The sequence below is a fragment of the Oncorhynchus masou genome, chromosome 9 (assembly GCF_036934945.1).
Source record: "Oncorhynchus masou masou isolate Uvic2021 chromosome 9, UVic_Omas_1.1, whole genome shotgun sequence".
Classification (NCBI taxonomy): Eukaryota; Metazoa; Chordata; class Actinopteri; order Salmoniformes; family Salmonidae; genus Oncorhynchus; species Oncorhynchus masou.
This window is the reverse complement of record NC_088220.1, coordinates 78,800,800-78,823,085: the sequence shown is the minus strand read 5'-3', so window position 1 is coordinate 78,823,085 and position 22,286 is coordinate 78,800,800. Positions and strand designations below refer to the sequence as shown.

The 22,286-nt window shown below is 46.0% G+C and overlaps 1 protein-coding gene across 1 annotated transcript in view; it reads right to left on the bottom strand.

Moving 5' to 3' along the window:
* Window positions 1-21,998, bottom strand: part of LOC135545099 (platelet-derived growth factor D-like) — a 111,998-nt gene extending 90,000 nt beyond the window's left edge. Inside the window, exon 1 of the mRNA XM_064972740.1 lies at window positions 21,112-21,998. Coding sequence (XP_064828812.1) covers window positions 21,112-21,235 — 124 coding nt within the window. The 5' untranslated portion in view covers window positions 21,236-21,998. The remainder of the gene's footprint in view (window positions 1-21,111) is intronic.
* Window positions 21,999-22,286: the final 288 nt, after the last annotated feature.

Below are 22,286 nucleotides of genomic sequence, written 5' to 3'. Positions count from 1 at the left end.
TGATGGTGTCATGTCTTGTTATGTCTGTTCCTGACCTTTCTCTTCATTCTCTCTCTCTGCTGGTCTTTTTAGGTTACCTTCTCTGTCTCTCATCCCTCAGCTGTTCTACATTTCCCTAACTAGCTCATTCTCTCTTTCCCCACCTGTTCTCTCTTCCCCCTCTGATTAGGTCTCTATTTCTTTCTCTGTTCCTGCTACTTTCAGTGTCTGATTCTTGTTTGTGTTTTTTGATGCCAGAAGCAAGCTGTCGTCTCGTTTGCTTCCACCTTGTCCTGTCCTGTCGGAGTCTGCATGGCAGGTGCAACCTGCATTATACTACGTTCTTTTGTTCCATTGACTACGTTGGAAGAGGATTTATGCCATTCCTGTTTTTATTAAAGAACTCTGTTTTCTGTTAAAACCGCGTTTGGGTCTTCACTCAAGTTCATAACAGAAGAATCAGACCAAGAATGGACCCAGCGGCTCCGGACCCTTTTCACTCCGCCGTCGAGATCCAGGGAGCGATGCTAGGCAGACACGAGGAGGAATTGTCTGCTGCTCAACATGCCGTTGAGACCCTGGCCGTCCAAGTCTCCGACCTCACAAGACGGGTTCACCAACTCCACCTCGATCCACCGCCCACTTCCAGGGTTTCCGAGTCTCCGGAGCCCAGGATCAACAACCCGCCGTGTTACTCTGGGGAGCCCACTGAGTGCCGCTCATTCCTCACTCAGTGTGATGTGGTGTTCTCTCTCCAGCCCAACACCTACTCCAGGAGCGCAGCCCGCATCGCCTACGCCATTTCTCTCCTTACCGGACGGGGCGCGTGAGTGGGGCACGGCAGTCTGGGAGGCGAGGGCTGAGTGTATTAACCAGTATCAGGACTTTAAGGAGGAGATGATACGGGTTTTTGACCGTTCTGTTTTTGGCGAGGAGGCTTCCAGGGCCCTGTCTTCCCTATGTCAGGGGAATAGATCCATAACGGATTATTCTATTGAGTTTCGCACTCTCGCTGCCTCTAGTGACTGGAACGAGCCGGCTTTGCTCGCTCGTTTTCTGGAGGGTCTCCACGTCGAGGTTAAGGATGAGATCCTCTCCCGGGAGGTTCCTTCCAGTCTGGACTCCTTAATAGCTCTCGCTATTCGCATAGAGCGACGGTTTGATCTTCGTCGCCGAGCTCGTGGAAAGGAGCTCACGTTCTCCGTTGCTCCCCTCTCCACATCACTGCCACCTGCCGCATCACTGCCACCCTCCTCCGCCGGCTCGGATGCTGAGCCTATGCAGCTGGGGGGTATTCGCATCTCGGCCAAGGAGAGGGAACGGAGAATCACCAATCGCCTCTGTCTCTACTGCGGCTCCGCTGGTCATTTTGTCACCTCATGTCCAGTAAAAGGCCAGAGCTCATCAGTAAGAGGAGGGCTACTGGTGAGCGCAACTACTCAGGCCTCTCCTTCTGGATCACGCACTACCTTTCCGGTCCATCTCCGCTGGCCCGGTTCATCTGCTTCCTGCAGTGCCTTGATAGACTCTGGGGCGGAGGGCTGTTTTATGGACGAGACCTGGGCTCGGGAACATGACATTCCTCTCAGACAGTTAGGGGAGCCCAGGGCCTTGTTCGCTTTAGATGGTAGTTCTCTCCCCAAGATTCAGCGTGAGACGCTGCCTTTAACCCTCACTGTCTCTGGTAATCATAGCGAAACCATTTCTTTTTTAATTTTTCGTTCACCTTTTACACCTGTTGTTTTGGGTCATCCCTGGCTAGTGCGCCATAACCCTTCTATTAATTGGTCTAGTAATACTATCCTATCCTGGAATGTTTCTTGTCATGTAACCTGTTTAATGTCTGCTATCCCTCCTGTTTCCTCTGTTTCTTCTTCACAGGAGGAGCCTGGCGATTTGACAGGGGTGCCGGAGGAGTATCACGATCTGCGCACGGTGTTCAGTCGTTCCAAGGCCACTTCTCTCCCTCCACACCGGTCGTATGACTGTAGTATTGATCTCCTTCCGGGAACTACTCCCCCGGGTAGATTATACTCTCTGTCGGCTCCCGAACGTAAGGCTCTCGAGGATTATTTGTCGGTTTCGCTCGACGCCGGTACCATAGTCTCCTCCTCCTCCCCCGCCGGCGCGGGGTTCTTTTTTGTTCAGAAGAAGGACGGGTCCCTGCGCCCATGCGTGGATTATCGAGGGTTGAATGACATAACAGTTAAGAATCGTTATCCGCTTCCTCTTATGTCTTCAGCCTTCGAGATCCTGCAGGGAGCCAGGTTTTTCACCAAATTGGACCTTCGTAACGCCTACCATCTCGTGCGCATCAGGGAGGGGGACGAGTGGAAGACGGCGTTTAACACTCCGTTAGGGCACTTTGAATACCGGGTTCTTCCTTTCGGCCTCGTTAACGCTCCAGCTGTCTTTCAGGCACTAGTTAACGACGTCCTGAGAGACATGCTGAACATTTTTGTTTTCGTTTACATGGACGATATCCTGATTTTTTCACCGTCTCTCTCGATTCATGTTCAGCACGTGCGACGCGTCCTCCAGCGCCTTTTGGAGAACTGTCTTTATGTGAAGGCTGAGAAGTGCACTTTTCATGCCGCCTCTGTCCCTTTCTCGGTTCCGTTATTTCCGCTGAGGGCATTAAGATGGATCCCGCTAAGGTCCAGGCTGTCATTGATTGGCCCGTTCCTAAGTCACGCGTCGAGCTGCAGCGCTTTCTGGGCTTCGCTAATTTCTACCGTCGTTTCATCCGTAATTTCGGTCAGGTGGCAGCTCCTCTCACAGCCCTTACTTCTGTTAAGACGTGCTTTAAGTGGTCCGTTTCCGCCCAGGGAGCTTTTGATCTTCTTAAGAATCGTTTTACATCCGCACCTATTCTTGTTACACCTGACATCTCTAGACAGTTTGTTGTTGAGGTTGACGCGTCAGAGGTGGGCGTGGGAGCCATTCTTTCTCAGCGCTCTCTCTCTGACGGCAAGGTCCATCCTTGCGCGTTTTTCTCTCATCGCTTATCGCCGTCAGAACGTAACTATGATGTTGGTAATCGCGAACTGCTCGCCATCCGCTTAGCCCTAGGCGAATGGCGACAGTGGTTGGAGGGGCGACCGTTCCTTTTGTCGTTTGGACTGACCATAGGAACCTTGAGTACATCCGTTCAGCCAAACGACTTAATGCGCGTCAGGCTCGTTGGGCTCTGTTTTTCGCTCGTTTCGAGTTTGTTATTTCTTATCGTCCGGGCTCAAAAAACACCAAACCTGATGCTTTATCTCGTCTCTTCAGTTCTTCTGAGGTCTCCACCGACCCCGATGGGATTCTCCCTGAGGGGCGTGTTGTCGGGTTGACTGTCTGGGGAATTGAGAGGCAGGTAAAGCAAGCACTCGCTCACACTCCGTCGCCGCGAGCTTGCCCTAGGAACCTTCTGTTCGTTCCCGTTCCTACTCGTCCGGCCGTTCTTCAGTGGGCCCACTCTGCCAAGTTAGCCGGCCACCCCGGCGTTCGGGGTACGCTCGCTTCCATTCGCCAGCGTTTCTGGTGGCCCACTCGGGAACGTGACGCGCGTCGATTTGTCGCCGCTTGTTCGGTCTGCGCGCAGACTAAATCTGGGAACTCTCCTCCTGCCGGCCGTCTCAGACCGCTTCCCATTCCCTCTCGACCGTGGTCTCACATCGCTTTAGATTTTATCACCGGACTGCCTTCATCAGCGGGGAGGACAGTTATTCTTACGGTTGTCGATAGATTCTCTAAGGCGGCTCATTTCATTCCTCTCGATAAGCTCCCTTCTGCTAAGGAGACGGCTCAGATCATTATCGAGAATGTTTTCCGAATTCATGGCCTTCCGTCTGACGTCGTTTCCGACAGAGGCCCGCAGTTCACGTCTCAATTTTGGAGGGAGTTTTGCCGTTTGATTGGGGCTTCCGTCAGTCTCTCGTCCGGCTTTCATCCCCAGTCTAACGGTCAAGCCGAACGGGCCAATCAGACTGTTGGTCGCATTTTACGCAGTCTTTCTTTTCGTAACCCTGCGTCTTGGTCAGAACAGCTCCCCTGGGCAGAGTACGCCCACAACTCGCTTCCCTCGTCTGCTACCGGTCTATCCCCTTTTCAGTGTAGCCTCGGGTACCAGCCTCCGCTGTTCTCATCTCAGCTCGCCGAGTCCTGCGTCCCCTCCGCTCAGGCTTTTGTCCAGCGTTGCGAGCGCACCTGGAAGGGGTCAGGTCGGCACTTTGCCGTAATAGGGCGCAGACTGTGAGGGCCGCTAATAAGCGTAGGACCAAGAGTCCTAGATATTGTTGCGCTCAGAGAGTATGGCTCTCCACTCAGAACCTTCCCCTTAAGACAGCTTCTCGCAAGTTGGCCCCGCGGTTCATTGGTCCGTTCCGTATTTCCCAGGTCATTAATCCTGTCGCAGTGCGACTTCTTCTCCCGCTATCTTCGTCGCGTTCACCCGGTCTTCCATGTCTCCTGTGTTAAGCCCGTTCTTCGCGCCCCCGCTCGTCCCTCCCCCCATCCTTGTCGAGGGCGCACCCATCTACAGGGTTCGTAAGATTTTGGACATGCGCCCTCGGGGCCGTGGTCATCAGTACCTAGTGGATTGGGAGGGGTACGGTCCTGAGGAGAGGAGTTGGGTTCCCTCTCGGGACGTGCTGGACCGTTCGCTGATCGATGATTTCCTCCGTTGCCGCCAGGTTTCCTCCTCGAGTGCGCCAGGAGGCGCTCGGTGAGTGGGGGGGGTACTGTCATGTCTTGTTATGTCTGTTCCTGTCCTTTCTCTTCATTCTCTCTCTCTGCTGGTCTTTTTAGGTTACCTTCTCTGTCTCTCATCCCTCAGCTGTTCTACATTTCCCCTAACTAGCTCATTCTCTCTTTCCCCACCTGTTCTCTCTTCCCCCTCTGATTAGGTCTCTATTTCTTTCTCTGTTCCTGCTACTTTCAGTGTCTGATTCTTGTTTGTGTTTTTTGATGCCAGAAGCAAGCTGTCGTCTCGTTTGCTTCCACCTTGTCCTGTCCTGTCGGAGTCTGCATGGCAGGTGCAACCTGCATTATACTACGTTCTTTTGTTCCATTGACTACGTTGGAAGAGGATTTATGCCATTCCTGTTTTTTATTAAAGAACTCTGTTTTCTGTTAAAACCGCGTTTGGGTCTTCACTCAAGTTCATAACAGATGGAGTCTGCAAAAGACCTGAGACTGGGACGGAGATTTGTCTTCCAACAAGACAATGATCCAAAACATAAAGCAAAATCTACAATGGAATGGTTCAAAAATAAACATATCCAGGTGTTAGAATGGCCAAGTCAAAGTCCAGACCTGAATCCAATCGAGAATCTGTGGAAAGAACTGAAAACTGCTGTTCACAAATGCTCTCCATCCAACCTCACTGAGCTTGAGCTGTTTTGCAAGGAGGAATGGGAAAAAATGTCAGTCTCTCGATGTGCAAAACTGATTGCACGCCCAATTTTTCAGTTTATAATTTATTATTTATATATATATATATATTTTGGGGCGGCAGGGTAGCCTAGTGGCTAGAGTTGGACAAGTAACCGAAAGGTTGCAAGTTCAAATCCCCGAGCTGACAAGGTACAAATCTGTCGTTCTGCCCCTGAACAGGCAGTTTCACTCCAGTGGTAGACCTCCATGGTGTGGAGTCTCTTTCACTCCAGTGGTGGATCTCTAGTACAGGTTAACCTATAGACTCCATGGTGTGGAGTCTCTTTCACTCCAGTGGTGGACCTCTAGTACAGGTTAACCTATAGACTCCATGGTGTGGAGTCTCTTTCACTCCAGTGGTAGACCTCTAGTACAGGTTTACCTATAGACTCCATGGTGTGGAGTCTCTTTCACTCCAGTGGTAGACCTCTAGTACAGGTTTACCTATAGACTCCATGGTGTGGAGTCTCTTTCACTCCAGTGGTAGACCTCTAGTACAGGTTAACCTATAGACTCCATGGTGTGGAGTCTCTTTCCTCCAGTGGTAGACCTCTAGTACAGGTTTACCTATAGACTCCATGGTGTGGAGTCTCTTTCACTCCAGTGGTAGACCTCTAGTACAGGTTAACCTATAGACTCCATGGTGTGGAGTCTCTTTCCCTCCAGTGGTAGACCTCTAGTACAGGTTTACCTATAGACTCCATGGTGTGGAGTCTCTTTCACTCCAGTGGTAGACCTCTAGTACAGGTTTACCTATAGACTCCATGGTGTGGAGTCTCTTTCACTCCAGTGGTAGACCTCTAGTACAGGTTAACCTATAGACTCCATGGTGTGGAGTCTCTTTCACTCCAGTGGTAGAGTATGTGAGCATGCCTGCGGGTGTCTGCATGTTTGTGTTTTTCTTGGAGAGAAGAGGCCACCCATAGTCAGCCAAAAGTGATGACATCACATACAAACTATTTCAGTCAGAAAAGTAGGGTCCTATATTGTGTTGCGCCTGATTCCGGTTTTTCCCAAGTTCCACTTTCTTAGTTTTGTTTTCCCAGGTTTTCCACATTTTTTTCAGGTTTTCCCTCTCAAAAAACACTTTTTAAAATAGAAAAACAACATTTTATGAAGGCATAGTAATGCTGAAGCATTGGTAAATACCCATTAAACTGCTGGGAGTTTATACATGGAGTTCGCGACATTATTCTGATAGTTAATTTGCCGTTAGTCAGCACCTCCACACAAACCATTTTTTCTGGGTTTGCGTCATGTTTTTTTAATCACGTTTTAAGACCACAACATTGCTTAGACCACATCTGGAGACCACTTTTGAGGTCTGGGGAAAATAGAAGAGATTATTGATTTTGGGGTGTAGTTAGGTTTTATTGAAAGTGCGCACCAGCAAGAGACCGTTATTTGGTTAGCAACGTTCCAGTATCAATCATGTGATTGCAGAGTTGGCAAAACAAAATGGCCAGTGGATTGAGGAAAATAATCCTGATCTCATTCTGCAGGTGGGCTACTTTGTAGTTAACATTTAATATAGAAGGTCTATAGGAAAGCCTTTCCATCTCTACCAGAAGATAGTTATCGTTAGCATCATCGCTAACGGCTACACAAAGTAGACACACAGACAGGGGAATTCCTGTGTCGTTTCAAAAGGTTACAGGAATATATCTAATCACTGATGCATTTTGTCTTATGATTATCTTGGGCGAATTCGTTTATAATAAGTTCAATCAATCAGTAACAATTCAACTAACTATCTACTAACCCTAGCTCTAGTTCTAACCCTAACCATTACCCTACAACAGTACTAACCCTAGCTCTAGTTCTAACCCTAACCATTACCCTACAACAGTACTAACCCTAGCTCTAGTTCTAACCATTACCCTACAACAGTACTAACCCTAACCCTAACCATTACCCTACAACAGTACTAACCCTAGCTCTAGTTCTAACCCTAACCATTACCCTACAACAGTACTAACCCTAGCTCTAGTTCTAACCCTAACCATTACCCTACAACAGTTCTAACCCTCTAGTTCTAACTAAACCCTAACCATTACCCTACAACAGTACTAACCCTAGCTCTAGTTCTAACCCTAACCATTACCCTACAACAGTACTAACCCTAGCTCTAGTTCTAACCCTAACCATTACCCTACAACAGTACTAACCCTAGCTCTAGTTCTAACCCTAACCATTACCCTACAACAGTACTAACCCTAGCTCTAGTTCTAACCCTAACCATTACCCTACAACAGTACTAACCCTAGCTCTAGTTCTAACCCTAACCATTACCCTACAACAGTACTAACCCTAGCTCTAGTTCTAACCCTAACCATTACCCTAACCAACCCTCTTAGTCTAGTTCTAACCCTAACATTACAGTACTAACCCTAGCTCTAGTTCTAACCCTAACCATTACCCTACAACAGTACTAACCCTAGCTCTAGTTCTAACCCTAACCATTACCCTACAACAGTACTAACCCTAGCTCTAGTTCTAACCCTAACCATTACCCTACAACAGTACTAACCCTAGCTCTAGTTCTAACCCTAACCATTACCCTACAACAGTACTAAACCCTAGCTCTAGTTCTAACCCTAACCATTACCCTACAACAGTACTAACCCTAGCTCTAGTTCTAACTAACCCCCTAACCATCTACCCTAACATTACCCTACAACAGTACTAACCCTAGCTCTAGTTCTAACCCTAACCATTACCCTACAACAGTACTAACCCTAGCTCTAGTTCTAACCCTAACCATTACCCTACAACAGTACTAACCCTAGCTCTAGTTCTAACCCTAACCATTACCCTACAACAGTACTAACCCTTACCCAGTGGTGGAAAATTGTCAAACTTCAGTAAAAGTAAAAGATATACATCAAATTCCTTGTAGTAAGCAAACCAGACGCAACACAACAACAATTTATTTAGAGACAGACAGGATCACATTCCCACATTCAGACATAATTTACAAATGCACTGTGTGTGTTTCGTGAGTCCGCCAGATCAGAGGCAGTAGGGATGACAATTCGTTATATTGCTCGGTGTGTGAATTGGACTGTTGCTGTCCTGCCTGAACATTTGAAATGTAAAACATACTTTTGCGTGTCAGGGAAAAAGTAATTTCCCAGTCAGAGCTATTTTTTTCCCAGAATTCCCAGTTGTCTTGAACTCACTGAAGTCCATTTCTGAGTTAACAGTTGTTTTGAGCGAGGCACAAATTATGCTTCATTGACAGCATGGCCAAAGTTGAATGTTTATCATTTTAAACTTGGAAAAGAGCCATTTAATCCCAAATTTGGGACCACACATCCACTCCACTGAATATCAGGCTGGTGATTGCTTTACAATGCTTCAGTTGACCACCGTCACGGATTCCAAACCACTCATTGTTGAATTTGCAATTTCCAACTTGTTGTGTAATGTTTATGTCCAATGGCCGATGAGCACCGATAAGTGTTATCTATAATTTCTCTTCATATGACAAGGATTAAAAGGATTTGCCAGTAGATTGTGGAATTAATTAATGATGATGACTGCTAGCTAAGATTTTGAAAGTATGAAATTGACATGATCAGTCCAATCCAAGCTGCTGTAGATCTAACATGATTTGATGTCATTTTATGTGTGACCAATGACATTGAGCCTTCTTGAATGAGCACTTCTAATGTAACTCTATGGCAGCACCCAAGGTCTACCCTTAGGCTTGGTGGTGACGTACTGTCTCCACGAGTGACAGAACACTGAGTTAATCATGGCGCAACCAGAGAACATTACCAACCCCTACGCTCTGTATTTTCCCCTGGCTGCCCCACCACCACAGAAAGCCCTGAGCTAGACTGAAACACCTGCATTTTGGAGTTGCCTTACTCAAGAAAACAAAGAGAGACCATGTCTGTATGTGGATTCATTAAATAAAAAATAAAAAATGTTTAACATTGTTTGCAAACTAACATGCGACACGTATTATTGCCAAAATAACATTTACATTTTTGAAATTGTTTTATTTATTTTAGCTAAAAATGTGGATCACCTGCCCTGAATGACAGGTCACCACTGCTCCTGCTACATCATGGTGCTACCCAACAGAGTGCTGCTACCCTACGGTTCTACCCTACAGAGTGCTGCTATCCTACAGAGTGCTGCTATCCTACAGAGTGCTGCTATCCTACAGAGTGCTACCCTACAGCGTTCTGCTACCCTACGGTGTGCTGCTACCCTACCTTACGGTGCTACCCTACAGAGTGCTGCTACCCTACCTTACAGTGCTACCCTACAGTGCTGCTACCCTACGATGCTACCCTACAGAGTTCTGCTACCCTTCCTTACGGTGCTACCCTACAGAGTGCTTCTACACTACGGTCTACCCTACAGAGTGTTGCTACCCTTCCTTACGGTGCTACCCTACAGAGTGCTGCTACCCTACCTTACAGTGCTACCCTACAGAGTGCTGCTACCCTACAGTGCTACCCTACAGCGTTCCTCTACCTTACGGTGCTACCCTACAGAGTGCTGCTACCCTACCTTACGGTGCTACCCTACAGAGTGCTGCTACCCTACCTTACAGTGCTACCCTACAGAGTGCTGCTACCCTATGGTGCTACCCTACAGAGTGCTGCTACCCTATGGTGCTACCATACAGAGGTCTGCTACCCTACGGTCTACCCTACAGAGTGTTGCTACCCTTCCTTACGGTGCTACCCTACAGAGTGCTGCTACCCTACCTTACAGTGCTACCCTACAGAGTGCTTCTACCCTACAGTGCTACCCTACAGCGTTCCTCTACCTTACGGTGCTACCCTACAGAGTGCTGCTACCCTACCTTACGGTGCTACCCTACAGAGTGCTGCTACCCTACCTTACAGTGCTACCCTACAGAGTGCTGCTACCCTATGGTGCTACCCTACAGAGTGCTGCTACCCTATGGTGCTACCATACAGAGTTCTGCTACCCTACGGTGCTACCCTACAGAGTGCTGCTACCCTACAGTGCTACCCTACAGAGTGCTGCTACCCTACAGAGTGCTGCTACCCTACACCATGGTGCTACCCTACACCATGGTGCTACCCTACACCATGGTGCTACCCTACACCATGGTGCTACCCTACACCACGGTGCTACCCTACACCACGGTGCTACCCTACAGAGTGCCTCTACCCTACGGTGCTACCCTACACCCCAGGGCTACCCTACACCCCGGTGCCACCCTACCCTACGGTGCTACCCTACAGAGTGCTTCTCCCCTACACCACGGTTCTACCCTACAGAGTGCTGCTACCCTACACCACGATGCTACCCCACGATGCTACCCTACGGTTCTACCCTACAGAGTGCTGCTACCCCACGATTCTACCCTACACCATGGTGCTACCCTACAGAGTGCTGCTACCCTACAACACAGTGCTCCCCTACCCTGCTAACCCTACAGAGTGCTGCTACCCCACGTTGCTACCCTACAGAGTGTTGCTACACTACACCACGGTTCTACCCTACAGAGTGCTGCTACCCTACGATGATAACTAACCCTACGGTGCTACCCTACTCTACAGTCTACCCTATTTTGCTACGCTACCCTACACCACCGTGCCACCCTACGGTCCTATCTACCCTACGGTGCCACCCTACGGTCCTATCTACCCTACGGTGCTATCTACCCTACGGTGCCACCCTACGGTCCTATCTACCCTACGGTCCTATCTACCCTACGGTGCCATCTACCCTACGGTGCCATCTACCCTACGGTCCTATCTACCCTACGGTGCCATCTACCCTACGGTCCTATCTACCCTACGGTGCCACCCTACGGTCCTATCTACCCTACGGTGCCACCCTACGGTCCTATCTACTCTACGGTGCCACCCTACGGTCCTATCTACCCTACGGTGCCACGCTACGGTCCTATCTACCCTACGGTGCCACGCTACGGTCCTATCTACCCTACGGTGCCACCCTACGGTCCTATCTACCCTACGGTGCCACCCTACGGTCCAACTACCCTACGGTGCCACCCTACGGTCCAACTACCCTACGGTGCCACCCTACCCTACGGTGCTGCCCTACAGAGTGCTGCTGAGGCTACTATAGACATTCACTGCAAAACAGTGTGTTTTGATCCATTATTTGGTGACGTGTGAATATAGTTGTTATAGTTTATAGTTTTATCTGAAAAGGATTGAGACCTCTATGGAATTCACTGAGGATGGTCCTCCTCTTCCACTGAGGAGCCTCTGCTGCCCTATATATCATTTTATAGGACCTTAGACAATGTTCCCTCTAAGCTGTGCGTGTGTGTGCCTGCAGTAGTCCACCCGAGTATCAGCCCCCAGAGAAGCAGAGATTGAAATTCACTCAACTTTCTAGAGCAGTGCTCACCAAATCGGTCGATCGCAATCGACTGGTCGATCTCTAAGGCATTCCTAGTCGATAGGAGTAACAACATGAATTTGTGCATGAGGCAGAAATAATGCGGTGCGACTCGAGTTTCGCCATCAGCTGGAAGACGGTGTCCCTTTTTGGTCAGTGTCAGTGGAGGAAAGGGAGAGAGGAGGGATGTTGGGAGACGGACCCTCAATCTGCTTCTCTCTCCCTCCGCTGAGACTGACCATCAGATGGAGGCACCCAGTAAAATAAAAAGCTAATTATTTAAATGTATGCTCACTCAGCTGTGCCTCACAAGTAATACAACAACGGATCTATTACTGGTGTGATCATATAGCCTAGCTCAAATTTCGAATTGGCCTGAACAACAATGCATTGGCAGGTAAATTCAAGCAAAGCCAATATGTGTTGATAATGTATTGGGCCTATAGTTTACTGCACAAACCTCATTGCTACAGAACTGTTTTTAATTGGTTAATGTTGCATAGGATTACGTTGTTTAAGTCATGTTAATAAAAAATCAGAGTGGTCGATCTCAGCATTTTGACTCAGAAAAGGTTGGTGACCACTTTTCCAGAGTTTTCCCTGTTAACACTGTCAACGTTTTCCTTTACTGTGGCAATTGTGATTGAATCAAGGAGGCAATATTAACCACTTGCAATGCAGCATACCGGAACAAAACAAGCTATGAAAGAGATGTTGTTGGCAGAACACATCGGTGTAGGATTCTATTGCATTGACACGCACTACTCAGCCTGTACTCTACACAGACCAGTGTGGCATAACCAATCAGAGATGCAGTAGGTCGATATGCAAATAGGCCATTGCCATATATGGTTCTGTGCCATTTACATTGAACTGGACTGTGTTTACAGCATGTACAGCATTAGTGGTGGTGAGTAGGTGAGCTTGTTGAGATCAAAGTGAGAGAGACATGTAGTCACATGTGCACATTTTGTTCATATCATTTGCTAGTTAGTGAGTTATTAGGTTCTAGATCATTTGTAGACAGCAGCAGGGGAGTGATTGAGCACAAAACCTGTCCATTTCTAGACATCCTTGGAAAAAGAGGAGTCAGGAAGAGCCCTTTTTTGTCTTAAAGGGGCAGTGTTGTATTTTGAGACAGGCTTGAATTATCTAAGTAGCCAATAGGCAGAGGGAAGCATAATTTGTCTGATTCTCTGTAATAATGCTATGGGAATAATAATGCATTTTATTTTGTGAAGTGGTTTCTTGCATCAAACAACATGTTCAGTCGCCTCCTTGTCTGAAGGACAAACGGATGAGCAGGATAAAGCCCTGCATGAAGGCTTCATTGAAGACCACACATTGGCTGCTACTGTAGGCTGAATGATAGAACAGCTATTTCCATGTTATAACATTATTGGATGCATTTTCTGCACTGTTTTTGATGGTAGGCCACTCTGGTAGGCTATGATCTTGATTATGATCAAATAGCCACAGCAGCCTACTACAGCAGCCTACTTAGCCACTGTTAAAACTGGAACTTAAAGCGGGTACAGCCTATGTTCAAATCAAATCAAACTGTCTGTCACATGCGCCGAATACAACAAGTGTAGACTTTACCGTGAAATGCTTACTGATAAACCCTTAACCAACAGCGCAGTTCAAGAAGAAAATAATGTTCACAGTAAGTGTGTGTTGGAAGTTGCACAGAATTTTCACAACGTTCAAGTTTGAGCTCAGCAGACCAGAAATGTGCTCAGTGCTGAAAAAAAATGAAAAAAAGAGGGGCCCTAGATATGATTTTACAGGGCCCTGGATATGATTTTACAGGGCCCTAGATATGATTTTACAGGGCCCTAGATATGATTTTACAGGGCCCTAGATATGATTTTACAGGGCCCTAGATATGATTTTACAGGGCCCTAGATATGATTTTACAGGGCCCTAGATATGATTTTACAGGGCCCTAGATATGATTTTACAGGGCCCTAGATATGATTTTACAGGGCCTCAGATATGATTTTACAGGGCCTCAGATATGGTTTTACAGGGCCCTAGATATGATTTTACAGGGCCTCAGATATGGTTTTACAGGGCCTCAGATATGGTTTTACAGGGCCTCAGATATGGTTTTACAGGGCCTCAGATATGGTTTTACAGGGCCCTAGATATGATTTTACAGGGCCCTAGATATGGTTTTACAGGGCCCTAGATATGGTTTTACAGGGCCCTAGAGAAATCCACTGAGATCACCAATGGCCAGAGGACACAGCCTAACTGAGTTCCATTCCATCCACCCTCCCTGACATTCAGGAGCAGCCTTTCATTCTTCAGCAGACTTTGATGTCTAAACAGACTGTTGTCAGTGTGTGTGTGTTACGTGCAAACACTCTTTGCCATATTAGATTTGCTCTGAGACCCGCAGCGGAAGCAGCATTTGATTAAAGAAGAGAAAGAAAGATGGAGAGATTGAGGAAGGAATCAGACATATTAAAGGTGGGGACGTACAGAGCGATATGCAACGGTGTAGACCAGAGAGGTGGGCTCCTTTCCTATATGGTGTCTTTAATAAATTAAAAACACTGTTTTCATGAGGAGGTTTGGAGTTTGTCAGTGAGTGTGTGTGTGTGGTTTTGTGTGCGCCTCTCTCTGTCTGCATGAGTCTCTCTCTCTCTGTATATGTCTCTCTCTCTCTCTGTGTGTGTGTGTGTGTATGTCTCTCTCTCTCTGTGTATGTCTCTCTCTCTGTGTATATGTCTCTGTGTGTATGTCTCTCTGTGTGTGTGTGTATGTCTCTCTCTATGTGTGTATATGTCTCTCTCTGTGTGTGTATAGGTCTCTCTCTCTCTGTGTGTGTGTGTGTGTATATATATATATATATATATATATGTCTCTCTCTCTCTCTGTGTATGTTTCTCTCTGTGTGTGTATAGGTCTCTCTCTCTGTGTGTGTGTGTGTGTGTGTGTGTGTGTGTATATATATATATATATATATATATATACACACACACATGTCTCTCTCTCTCTCTGTGTATGTCTCTCTCTGTGTGTGTGTCTCTCTCTGTGTGTGTGTCTCTCTCTGTGTTTTCTGCTGTCTCCTCAGTGAAGGTGATGGGTTGTTTTGAACACAAAGGCCAAATATTGTTTGCCAAGCACACACACTTATGGTGAGGAGGGGAGTGTGAATACAACGCTAAACAAACACAGGAGAAACCTTGGTGGGAATTCCTGCATGCGCCGTGTGACAGAGCTTGCCAACCAAAAGCACGCCAACCAAAAGCACACACACACACACACTATACCAAATGATGTGTTTGTTCAATGCTGAGGGGTCTGTGTCAACCTGAAGTCCCAAGACAGCACTGTACCTGTTCACATGAGTGCTAGCAACGCGCATGCCCCACCCACCTAAGGATCTGTGTTTTTCAGACATTATTTCCTGTGTTTGAAAAATTCACTTGACACTTAAATCTCAACAGATTGATCGGTTTCATTTTACTCTTGCGATTTTTTCATACTTTTTTTCAGGTAACCTATGCCAGGTAACACTATGCCAGGTAACGCTATGCCAGGTAACGCTATGCCAGGTAACGCTATGCCAGGTAACGCTATGCCAGGTAACGCTATGCCAGGTAACGCTATGCCAGGTAACATTATGCCAGGTAACATTATGCCAGGTAACATTATGCCAGGTAACATTATGCCAGGTAACATTATGCCAGGTAACATTATGCCAGGTAACGCTATGCCAGGTAACGTTATGCCAGGTAACATTATGCCAGGTAACATTATGCCAGGTAACGCTATGCCAGGTAACGTTATGCCTGCAGAACCCTGTCAGACACACCCCGGGAATGGCTGAATTGGGCCCAATGGAATACATTATATTTCCGTTGCATCGATAAGAACGCTAAAGCTGCGTCAGACACTTAACACATCGTCTCGACACCACAAGACAGACTACTTTATTTTGACTGTTGTTAAGTTTTTGTGGAATTGAACATTTAAAAAGTAGTAGACAAAGAGCCTTTTTATTTCTCTATTTGGTTAGGTCGGGTGTGATTTGGGTGGGCATTCTAGTTTTTCTATTTCTTTGTTGGCCGGGTATAGTTCCCAATCAGAGGCAGCTGTCTATCGTTGTCTCTGATTGGGGATCATACTTAGGCAGCCTTTTTTCCACCTTTAGTTTGTGGGATCTTGTTTTTTTGTGTAGTGCCTGTGAGCACTCCAGTCGTTACGGCTCGTTTGCTGTTTATTGTTTTGTTGGTGAGTTTCGATGAATTAAAACATGTGGAACTCTATACACGCTGCACCTTGGTCCAATCATATCAACGAGCCTGACAGACATTTAATACAGATGAAATTAAAGCAACTTCCAAAAATGAACACTGGGATACAGTGGTATTATGTCTGATCTTGCAAACAATGTAAAGTATGTAGACAGGTAGGGGTGTGTGTGTGTGTGTGTGTGTGTGTGTGTGTGTGTGTATAGATAGGTGTTATTTACAGCCAAAGCCTGTTGATTTTTAATCTGAGGGTATCCTGCTACTGACATACTTGTGGAACTATGCAAAACTACTTGTGCATGACAAGTCATTTTTCCAACAATTGTTTACAGACAGATTATTTAACTTACAATTCACAGTATCAAAATTCCAGTGGGTCAGAAGTTTACATACAGTAAGTTGACTGTGCCTTTAAATAGCTTGGAAAATTCCAGAAAATTATGTCATGACTTTAGAAGCTTCTGATAGGCTAATTGACATCATTTGAGTCAATTGGAAGTGTACCTGTGGATGTATTTCAAGCCCTACCTTCGAAAGCAGTGCCTCTTTGCTTGACATTAATGAAAAATCAAAAGAAATCAGCCAAGACCCCAGAAAAAAAATTGTAGACCTCCACAAGTCTTATTCATCCTTGGGAGCATTTTCCAAATGCCTGAAGGTACCACGTTCATCTGTACAAACAATAGTACGCAAGTATAAACACCATGGGACGACGCAGCCGCCATAATGCTCAGGAAGGAGACACGTTCTGTCTCCTAGAGATGAACATACTTTGGTGTGAAAAGTGCAAATCAAACCCAGAACAACAGCAAAGGCCAATGTGAAGATGATGAGGAAACAGGTACAAAAGCATCTATATCCAAAGTAAAACGAGTCCTATATCGACATAACCTGAAAGGTCGCTCAGCAAGGAAGAAGCCACTGCTCCAAAACTGCCATAAAAAGCCAGACTACGGTTTGAAACTGCACATGGGGACAAAGATCGTTCTTTTGTGGAGAAATGTCCTCTGGTCTGATGAAACAGAAATAGAACTGTTTGGCCATAATGACCATCGTTATGTTGGAAGGAAAAAGGGGGAGGTTTGCAAGCCGATGAACACCATTCCAACCGTGAAGCACGGGGGTGGCAGCATCATGTTGTGGTGGTGCTTTGCTGCAGGAGGGACTGGTGCACTTCACAAAATATATGGCATCATGAGGCTTGAAAATTATGTGGATATATTGAAGCAACATCTCAAGACATCAGTTAAAGTTAAAGCTTGGTCGCAAATGGGTCTTCCAAATGGACAATAACCCCAAGCATACTTCAAAAGATGTGGCAAAATGGCTTAAGGACAACAAAGTCAAGGTATTGGAGTGGCCATCACAAAGCCCTGACCTCAATCCTATAGAAGGTTTGTGGGCAGAACTGAAAAAGCGTGTGCAAGCAAGGAGGCCTACAAACGTGACTCAGTTACACCAGCTCTGTCAGGAGGCCTACAAACGTGACTCAGTTACACCAACTCTGTCAGGAGGCCTACAAACGTGACTCAGTTACACCAACTCTGTCAGGAGGCCTACACATCTGACTCAGTTACACCAGCTCTGTCAGGGGGCCTACAAACGTGACTCAGTTACACCAGCTCTGTCAGGAGGCCTACAAACGTGACTCAGTTACACCAGCTCTGTCAGGAGGCCTACAAACGTGACTCAGTTACACCAGCTCTGTCAGGAGGCCTACAAACCTGACTCAGTTACACCAGCTCTGTCAGGAGGTTCTGGGCCTATAGTCACACAACTTTTTGTGGGAAGCTCGTGGAAGGCTACCCAAAACATTTGACCCAAGTTAACCAATTTAAAGGTAATGCTACTAAATACAAATTGGGTGTATGTAAACTTCTGATCCACTGGGAATGTGATGAAAGAAATAAAATCTGAAATAAATCACTCACTACTATTATTCTGACATTTCACATTCTTAAAATAAAGTGGTGATCCTAACTGACCTAAGACAGGGAATTTTTACTAGGATTAAATGTCAGCAATTGTGAAAAACTGAGTTGAAATGTATTTGGCTTAGGTGTATGTGAACTTCTGACTTCAACTGTATGTATACGTACGTACGTGTACACACACACAATATATATTATTTTTTAATTTTTTAAATCAAACAGTTTGTAGGATCTTCATTGTCCAACTGTTGCATTTGTTACAATTGTTTTCATCACCTTTTAACAATTTTGATGAATGTTGCTAATGTGTCCACACACACACACCTGTCAGATGTAAAGGGAGGTTGGAGTATTGAAAGGATCCAAACACTGGAGATCAGATCAACCTAATAACAATCTGCATACAGACCCAAATTACCCAATCCATTAGGATGGGCCTCTCCCGCTGAGACTCTTAGTTGATACGGCATATGGAGCGTACACACCACACACACACACACACACACACGAACCAGGGCCCAGAGCATGGCACAGAGGTGTAAGTGATACTGTGGTATTTTCCTCGGTCTCTGCCCAGAAAAAGGCTCATAGCAGACAGCTGTGTGTGAATTAGAGAGACAGACTGTTATAATGTAGGCATTCTGCTGTGGATGTGGCTGTAGTCTCCAGGCAAAACTAAATGACACCTGTGGGTTGTTAGTGTTACTGTGGTTCTACAACACTGAGGACAATGTTACTGTGGTTCTACAACACTGAGGATGACCAGGTCAACAAGGTAGCTATGACTACAGGTAAGAAAAGAACAGAACTCTGAGGACAATGTTACTGTGGTTTTACAACACCGAGAACAATGGTACTGTGGTTCTACAACACTGAGTACAATGTTACTGTGGTTTTACAACACCGAGAACAATGTTACTGTGGTTTTACAACACCGAGAACAATGGTACTGTGGTTCTACAACACTGAGTACAATGTTACTGTGGTTTTACAACACCGAGAACAATGTTACTGTGGTTTTACAACACCGAGAACAATGGTACTGTGGTTTTACAACACCGAGGACAATGTTACTGTGGTTTTACAACACCGAGAACAATGTTACTGTGGTTTTACAACACTGAGGACAATGTTACTGTGGTTTTACAACACCGAGAACAATGTTACTGTGGTTTTACAACACCGAGAACAATGTTACTGTGGTTTTACAACACTGAGGACAATGTTACTGTGGTTTTACAACACCGAGAACAATGTTACTGTGGTTTTACAACACCGAGAACAATGTTACTGTGGTTTTACAACACCGAGAACAATGTTACTGTGGTTTTACAACACCGAGAACAATGTTACTGTGGTTTTACAACACCGAGAACAATGGTACTGTGGTTCTACAACACTGAGTACAATGTTACTGTGGTTTTACAACACCGAGAACAATGTTACTGTGGTTTTACAACACCGAGGACAATGTTACTGTGTTACTGTTGTTCTACAACACTGAGGACAATGTTACTGTGGTTCTACAACACTGAGGACGACCAGGTCAACAAGGTTGCTATGACCACAGGTGAGAAAAGAACAGAACACTGAGGACAATGTTACTGTGGTTGTAGAACACTGAGGACAATGTTACTGTGTTACTGTGGTTTTACAACACTGAGTACAATGTTACTGTGTTACTACAACACTGAGGAAAACTCAACTGGTACTCTCTCTTCTCCTCCTGCTGCCTGTGCCCTATATCCTAAATGGGGTCTCTCACCCTTTCGGTTTGTCTTTCCCCCTATTCTCTCCATTGCCCCATGCAGCCGTCTCTTTCATTCCCTCTCATCTGCCTTCGCTCCTCTGCTCTCGATCACCTCCGCTCTCGCCTCTGTCTCTCTCTCAGACAAAGTAACAATAGTGTGTCCAGGTCATTTGAACAGGTCAACACAGGAAGCTGACTTCCCATGAGTAGCCGGGTCATTTGAACAGGTCAACACAGGAAGCTGACTTCCCATGAGTAGCCAGGTCATTTGAACAGGTCAACACAGGAAGCTGACTTCCCATGAGTAGCCGGGTCATTTGAACAGGTCAACACAGGAAGCTGACTTCCCATGAGTAGCCAGGTCATTTGAACAGGTCAACACAGGAAGCCGACTTCCCATGAGTAGCCGGGTCATTTGAACAGGTCAACACAGGAAGCTGACTTCCCATGAGTAGCCGGGTCATTTGAACAGGTCAACACAGGAAGCCGACTTCCCATGAGTAGCCGGGTCATTTGAACAGGTCAACACAGGAAGCTGACTTCCCATGAGTAGCCGGGTCATTTGAACAGGTCAACACAGGAAGCTGACTTCCCATGAGTAGCCAGGTCATTTGAACAGGTCAACACAGGAAGCTGACTTCCCATGAGTAGCCGGGTCATTTGAACAGGTCAACACAGGAAACTGACTTCCCATGAGTAGCCAGGTCATTTGAACAGGTCAACACAGGAAGCTGACTTCCCATGAGTAGCCAGGTCATTTGAACAGGTCAACACAGGAAACTGACTTCCCATGAGTAGCCAGGTCATTTGAACAGGTCAACACAGGAAGCTGACTTCCCATGAGTAGCCGGGTCATTTGAACAGGTCAACACAGGAAGCTGACTTCCCATGAGTAGCCAGGTCATTTGAACAGGTCAACACAGGAAACTGACTTCCCATGAGTAGCCGGGTCATTTGTCACCACGGACTAAGACATACACACCACTAGATGAACCAACATCTAGGCTTCTCCTGAAAGGCCACTTTGGACATGGACTGTCTATCAAGATTACATTCAACTTCTATAGTTCTATATTCACCTTTCATTGTTTTATAATTCAATTGAGTATTGTTAATGTGGATATTTTTGAATACATTGTAGAAGTCTGATGTGTCTAGGCCTAATTAACCAACATTGTTCATAAGGACCTCTTTCAATGTCATCTGTAACAAAACAACTGCAAGTATAAATCCATTGTGATCAGAACTCAATTCATTACTAAGAGTAACCATATTACCACCCATTATAGGCTACAGACAGTTCGTCCAAAACACCAGTTGCTTTGTTGTTGAAACACTTGTTACTGTACATTCACACAAAATTAAGTTACACAAATCAAAAACTGAGACTCACCATCTCGCCTCACGTTTGACGACCGCATCACCTTGGCGGACACTACTTGGGCTTGTGTGCCCCCGGTAAAGCCCACAAGCAGGGCGAGCAACAGCGCAAGTACCACGCGCCCAGAGATGTTCATTCTGTCCGTGGCGTTTGCACACCGTAAACTAAATTCCCAAACGTGGAAGGACAATTTACTGTTCTGAAAAGAGACCAATTACCTACTCGTGTTTTCTCTAGACACTCAAGTAAAAGTTTGTTTAAAACTTTCGTGCTGTTCGCATCATTTCTCCCGATTTGCTTTTCACTGTGAAGTTGGACTGGAGCAAACTGCCTGTCTCAAACTCACCATGCACGAGCTCTACGGCTACAGAACACCGAGCAGGTTGATATACCTCAGACATATACTCCAGTCCACGGTCAAACACAAGCACGGGCGCCGATTTCTTATCGCGAGTTAATCCTCACGGGTAACTCCATGAGAAATAGTCCACATTCCTTTCACTTCTCTGATATCAAAGCGATCTGGAAATGCGTTCCAACAACTGAACTTCGAGGCTAAAATTGTGTGTCTCTCGCCGTAGCTCTACACACACACTTGTGTGTGAATCTTCAGACGGTCAGTTGATCAGAGGGGCAGACTTCAGTAGAGGAGGGTTGTCCCTCTTCCGTGATCCGGGACGAGGAAATAGGCCAGAAGGAACATTTTAGCGGAAAAAAAGAATGTAGGAGATTACAGTCACAGTCAGACACACATACACACACAAAGAGAAGGAGCCAGGAAGGGAATTTTCAGCGAGAAAGAAACTTGACTGGAGACGAAATGAACAGGAGGAGAAGAGTCACTGACAGCATTGCACACTGACACTAATAAAGTATGCCCTCCGGGCAAAATTTGTCCCGGGAAGAACTCTGACATGAATTCACTTGTTGAAGCGCCTGTTGAATAAGTGGAAACCATGCCTGACAATGTTCTTCATTTCATAATTTCACTGAGCAAATGCAAGCATGTCTAAAAGTGTTCCAGGCTATTATACAGCATTATTACATCTAAACTTTTCACTAATTTGGTTTATGTATGTATTCTGTTCATTTACCTGTAATAGTATGAAATTCGTATAATATTATTTTGCAAAGTGTAGCCTATTCAGGCTATTGAAGGCTGTGCTGAAATCTGCAGTTATTTCCAT